General features: G+C 40.6%; 1 protein-coding gene across 1 annotated transcript; it reads left to right on the top strand.

Annotated features, from left to right (window-relative positions):
• Nucleotides 1-403: 403 nt before the first annotated feature.
• Nucleotides 404-1,069, top strand: LOC144798206 (olfactory receptor 5A2-like). The gene has a single exon (XM_078668951.1). The coding sequence runs from the start codon at nt 404-406 to the stop codon at nt 1,067-1,069; it is 666 nt and encodes a 221-aa protein (XP_078525077.1).
• Nucleotides 1,070-6,752: the final 5,683 nt, after the last annotated feature.

Genomic DNA, 6,752 nt, shown 5'->3' with positions numbered 1-6,752 from the left:
TCAGTCTTCAAATCTCTCTTCTGACAGGTCACAAATTAACAAAGTAATTGCATTGACATCCTAAAACAGCATTTCCCTAAATTATTATTTCCTGTTTTTCTCATGTTTGTTCTCCTAGATTGTAGCCATGGCAAAGCCAGGCTGCTCAGGAAACACAACTGATGCTGTAGAATTCCTCCTCATTGGACTGCAGGTTGTCCCACAACTGAAGACCTTCCTTTTCATCATCTTCTTCATCATTTACTAATTAACTGTGTCAGGAAATGTCCTCATCATTTTAACAGTTTACCTACAAGCCAACCTTCACTCTCCCATGTACCTCTTCCTTATGAACTTATTGCTTTTGGACATTTGTGCTATATCCAATGTGATGCCGACCTTACTAGGTGGTTTATTGACAAAAATGCGTATAATTTCTTTTGTCAGTTGTTTTACACAATATTTCTTCTTTAGTGGGACAATGATTGCAGAGTGCTCCCTTCTTACAATCATGGCTTATGATAGATATGTGGCCATATGCTTTCCTTTACATTACACAACACGCATTTCTCAAAGGCACTGTCTTCAGCTGGCTCTGGGGTCCTGCCTCACCTCCTTTTTGTTGGTGATGGTTCTACACTCTATAGTAAGTACCCTACAGTTCCTTGACATCAATAAACTGGACCATTTCTACTGTGACTTAGAACCTCTTCTGAAAGCCACTTGCTCTGATACCACCATGATTAAGGTAGTTATTTATCTTTCCACAGTTGGTGTGGCTTTAATACCCTTTGTATTCATCACAATATCGTACTTATATATCATCTCTGCCGTACTTAAAATTGCATCAAATAAAGGGAGGACAGCTGCCTTTTCCACATGCAGCTCCCACCTTGTGGTGGTTAGCATGTTCTTTGGCTCCCTGATAATTATGTATGAAGCTCCATCAATGGGCTTCTCTCTAAATTCAACCAAAGTTTTGTCTCTGCTGTACACTGTGGGCACCCCCATGACTAATCCTGTCACTTACGCCCTGAGAAGTAAGGCTCTCATGAAGGCCTCCAGAAATCTCTTAAGAAAACTGTGTTAGTCCATACACGTCAAGAAAATCTGCTGAACACAGAAATGGGTGAAGTATGTATTAGTTGTTATGCTATTTTGAGTTGCCTTGTGTGGTAACATGGGATGCTGTCTTGGCAAAGGATAGTGTATTACATTTATTTCACTCACATCTTTGCTTCAGACAATGAGCCAACATTGGTTGGTGATGTGAGTATGTGATGGAGAGGAGATGTTCAATGAGAGAAACACATTGTACTGGGGTCTACATCACAGCCTGTCACTCTCGACTGCGAGAAGATCCACAATTTCATTTTTGCTAAACACTGCTGCTTTTTATCTGGTTGTCACTGAGTTGCCTAATTTCTCTGGAGTGTTCTGCTTTTTTTTAGAACATATCTGAGGAATGTTATTGCCCCTCATCACCGGTAGGCCTCCGAGCTAGAGATCTCCCAACCTGCTTCTTCAGACTTAAGAAAATGTTGGCTATCTTGTTTATAGCTCATTTGAATCTTCATGTCTCACACAAATGTAAAAATATATAAACATAAAATAAAGAAGTATGAAATCCCAAAGTTTTTGTAAAATTCTATCATGGTAAGAGTGACAAGTGGCCTTGAGCATGTTTAAGCACCTGCACTGACTCGGCTACATTTTGACCAGCATTGTCCTTGACCCCTTTCACTAGCCATACCCCATCGACTATATGCCACTGTCTCCTGGATTATGCTATGTTATGGATTCACAGCACTCTTGTATACTGCTATTACGGTGAGAGTCTGCAACATACACAAATAACTTATTTATCAAGAGTCCCTCTCCAGCTTTAACTATTCAATTGTATGTCATCCATGCCTTGTCTGTGAACCCAACTACTAATCATAGGGGCATATTTATTAGACGGTTGTGTTGTGTACATGCACAACATGAACCTCTAAGACAGATTTATTAAGCCACGCAAATCCACTTTGTGTGGCTAGAGTTGTGTAACGCAGCACAAATTGCTGTGTTGTACTACTCTGCCCTAGGTAGGTGTTCCATGTAGGTTGCAGTGGATGTTCCAATGCATTCCCCATGCAGTTTCATGTATTCCCAGACTTACAAGAACTTGTACACCTGGAACTGTGTCTAAATCTTACTCCTTCCTAGGGGAGGCGTAACCAGGAGCATTTAATTTGTTTTGCCTAGTTTCATCACTTCCTCTGTGTGATGCATTCTGCTCCTTCCTGCACATAAGCAATCCTTCATGCAACACAGGCACTGTTGCACCATGGTACAAGAGAGCCTGCATCGCCATTAGGCAGTCAAAATGGCACCAGCATGGGTAAAAAGGTAGGAATGCAGAGTATTAATTTAAATGTGGTTCTTTCCTGCCCTTTCCCTGTAACGCAGCGTAGTGCAGAAAGTTTACTTGCTATGTTGTGTTACTTTCCCATAAATATTCGCATAGTGTTTGTAGTGGTAGGTGCACTGTTAAAGGGAACATATGTCAAACCACAACTTTTAAATAAGGCCAGAGATGGTCTATGATACACACACCGTATGTTATGTGACAACACCTGAATGGCTTTTGACTTTCCATAATCCAACAGTTAATTTCTATAATTTTGCCATAGGCATTACCCCATTTGACTGCAAAGAGACTGCCTCAATCCAATGGACTTAAGTGAGTACCAACAGGCGCTTTCCCAAGGTCCATTAGCAGCTTCCTTAGAGGGGAGAAATGCTTCTGCTTCTACGAGAGCTTGATATTGAATGATCTTCAAATGTTTGTTTCTGTAGCAATCATAGTCTCAAGTGATCTCATAGACTAGCAATCAAACCAATATCAGAATTCAATGGACCACTGCCACAATATCATGGTAAGGAATATGGCTGTCAAACAAAATCCGGACAAAATATAGTTTACCATATTATTATGATCTAATACGACTGCCCTTACATCGGCCGGTTCTGGGAAGAAGTGTAGTCAACTCTGGACTCTATCTTAAATATATCACTATCCATCACTCTGACATTAATAATCTTTGGTCTGGATGCTGGCATCACAGGCCAGGCAAGGTCCTTTTTGGTTTATGCAATCCTCCTGGCCAGGAGACAAATTTGTAAAGTCTGGGTAGAAAAAACGGCTCCATCACACAGTGGCTGGTTGATGTCCCTATATGAAACATCTAAGGTGGACTTGACCAGATCTTGTAGTAAATGTAACTTGGCTTTTTGGGACTTGTTGGTCCAGTGGAGATAGTACTCTTTTTTTTGGGGGGGGGGTTCCCCGGGTCTTATGATTATGCCTACAACACTCCACGGACCCTGGTTTCCTCGGCTCGATATCGGTCCTACAGGTTGAAAAATACCTTGATGGAGTAATTGCAAGCCCACTCCCTCCCCCCCACTCTGGTTTTCTTCAGGACTCTTCTGCCACCAATGTTATCAAATCTTGCCTGTTGCGGGAGACAACTAAAACCTTAAGTCTCTCTGCGATGGACACGCAAGGTGGTTGGCGTTTCTTGAAAAGAGGGAAAGGCAAATGAGGACAAAAAAAAATCATAGTCTCAAGTGACATCATTGACTAGCAATCAAACCAATATCAGAATTCAAATTTACCACTGCCACAATATCGTGGTCAGGAATATTTTTGTCAAACAAAATCCGGACAAAATATAGTTTACCATAATATAGTGATCTAAAACATATATTAGTAAGTGCACAAATATAGTAAAACATATCATGGACATCAATACTGTCCAAAAATAGAAAACAAAATATATCTATAGCATAATATATGTATTACTATATATAAATATATACTTACAGAAACACACACACACACACACACACACACATATATATATATTACCTACTGGCGGTCGCCAGTAGGTAGTTATAGTTAGGATTGTTTTCCATAGGAAATACGCAACATTCTATTGGGAATAACTTTGGCGCCGGTGGACGAATCTTCGCGAATTTCTAAAAAAAGATGGCCCGCTCCTTCCCTGAAAGTTTGGGGGGATTCGTCAAGCAGGGGCCGAGATATTTGGGGGATCCCAAAACGTGTTTTCCCCATTTTAATTTCCATAGGGCGGTTGGACTCACTTTTAGCCCGAACGGCTGAATGGATTTCCACCAAACTTGGTAAAATTGTAGGGACTGGTAGCCCGATGTGCCTTTGCTATGTCTCAAGATATGTGCTCCAGTGGATTTTGAGTAATTTAGGTTAAAAAAAATATATATATCTACAAGCGCGCCCCGGTACGCGCACCGGGGCGCGTACCAGCGCGCTACGCGAGTTCGCGAGCGGAAAGCTGATTGGCTCTCGGGTGTCTGTCAACATTCCAAACAGTCCGGAGCGGCCGCCATCTTGTGTCTCGGTAGGATCGAGACACAAGAGGTGGCAAAAACAAAGGGGGAAATGACTAAAAGGGGGTAGGGTAGACCCCCACTGACCCCTAGGTTTGATGTGGGGGCCATAAAAGGGCCCCGCGAGGCAAAAAAAAATTAAAAATCGATTTTCGTGGGGGGAGCGCCCGGTACGCACACCGGGAAGCGTACCGGGGAGCGTACCATGGGGAAAACCAAGCGAAACAGTAAAATATTAATTTAAAGTGCTTAGAGGTAGGGTAGCTCTGAATAGAGTTGTTGTGTTGTGTGGGTGATTTAAGTACCAACATGTAGGTACCAATGCAGAGTCTTAAATTCAATGTACACCTTCTTTTCTGTAGATATCTTGCATGTTGTTACAGAAGTTATTGTGGTATATGGAATCCATACCAGAGTCTGTCAGGAAAGCAGAAACAGATCCTATAAGCACTCCCTGAGAAGGCCTAGGGGATTATGGGTAGTCTACCCTGCTCCCTTATGATGTTTTAAAATTGCACAGTATACTGTAAGTCTCACTTTATATTATAATCATTTTGGTACTACTTCATGAATTACATATACAAATGAATAATGTCTCAAACAATTTTTAATTATTAAATAAAAATGTATTGAATAGAATTTTCATAGTTTAATAAAACTTCCAGCATCAGATGATCTGGAATCTCCTCAAAATTGCATGATTCAATTTTTTTGTAAACAGTCTATAATTTGTTGGTCCAGAGACTCATCCATAAAATCATCGTCAACAAAATCTTGTTGAAGAATCTCCTCATCGGTAATTTCGAAAGAAATATTGATATTTTCTTGTTGTCCTTCCATTTTCTTGCTGTAAATTGTATAAAAAATAAATATATCAGTAGAGTTAGGGCACTGTTGGGTTTAAGTTCAGACAGGTACTTCTGAGTTTTTAACAGTGAAGTTATCTTTGGGCAGTGTATGGTATCAGGCAGGAAGTAGAAATATAAAAAAGTGTATGTGAAGAAGCCTAAGTAAATTCATAATTATACCAGAGAAGCCTAACTCAATCTATAACTATAACAGAGAAGCCTATCTTAATCTATAACTATAACAGAGGGACAGTAAATAACTATAAGAAAACGTTTTTGCAAATTAACTTAAAGTGCCCCTTACAAATTAACAACTTACCTTATAGAAAGGTGATGAAGATAAATGAGAATTTCCTTTAAAGATGTACCTCATGTAGTTGTAGTCAAAATGGCTGTGTTTCCCTCTCATTTTTCATTTATATTCATGTACATAACCAATCAAATGTCAGGAAATAAAAGTAGAAAATGAAAGTAACATTTTAATTGGTTGTAAATTCTAACACTTCATATGTGTTTTTGTCATGTAATTCACCTCAGGATATTTAGACAGGGCTACAGGCCAAATGGCTCAATGGTATTCCATCAAATTTGGGAAAATGGTAGGGACTGGTATGTAGTAGGGCCTATTCTATATTTGGTGAAAGTCTCTCCAGTGGTTTTTATGTAAATTAACTTTTAACATTTTTTGGGAGAGCTTACCGGTGCGCGCCCCGGTACGCGTACCGGCAGCGCTACGGGAGTCCTCCATCTTGTGTTTCGGTAGATTTGAGACACAAGATGGAGGACAAACAACGTTGGGAATGGGTAAAAGGGGGCACGGTAGACACCCCCTGACCCCCTAGGTTTTCTGAGGGGGGCTCAGGAGGCCCATATAGGCCAAAAAAATATATATATATTTTTCGCGGGGGGGGAGCGCCCGGTACGCGTACCGGGGAGCATAGCGGGGAGCGTACTCTGGTGAAAAACAGTGAAAAAAGTTAGAGTAAAGTAATCATTTTGAGTGATGAGAAGTACGGTAGCCCTGAAAAGAGCTTTTGGGTTCTGTGGCTGATTTAGGTACCTACAAGTAGGTTCCAATGCACAGTCTTAAATTCAGGAGGAATATTCTATTCCCCTCATCTGAGAAGTGCACACCATCTCCTCTGTAGATATCTTGCATGTTACAATGCAAGTTATTGTTGTATATTGAACCCATTCCATAGTCTCTCATGTAAGCAGAAACAGATTTATTCACATGTTTCCGTGCTTTCTCAAATTGTGGACAAAATTGGTTGGACCACTTCCATTTCTGTCTTTGGCATATATTGGAATATACCAAGGCAGTTTGTGGAAAAAGTGTCATCAATTGCCCAAAGGTGTCCTTTAAAAGCATTTCCAGACCTACCCCAGTCAAAGTGCCTAGGTCATTTCCACCACAGTGCAAAATTATGAGGTCAGGGTGTGGCAGATGGTAAAAGGTTTGAATTGATGACATCTCAATCCTCTTTGGCCAATCCACTTGATGTCTAC

Source organism: Lissotriton helveticus, chromosome 12 (genome assembly GCF_964261635.1).
Source record: "Lissotriton helveticus chromosome 12, aLisHel1.1, whole genome shotgun sequence".
Classification (NCBI taxonomy): domain Eukaryota; kingdom Metazoa; phylum Chordata; class Amphibia; order Caudata; family Salamandridae; genus Lissotriton; species Lissotriton helveticus.
Note: the sequence above shows the minus strand (reverse complement) of the source record. Positions and strands in the feature narration are given on the sequence as shown.

Excerpts from the sequence above, each read along its gene's own strand:
- LOC144798206 (XM_078668951.1), top strand. The coding sequence starts at position 404 with ATGCGTATAATTTCTTTTGTCAGTTGTTTTACACAATATTTCTTCTTT.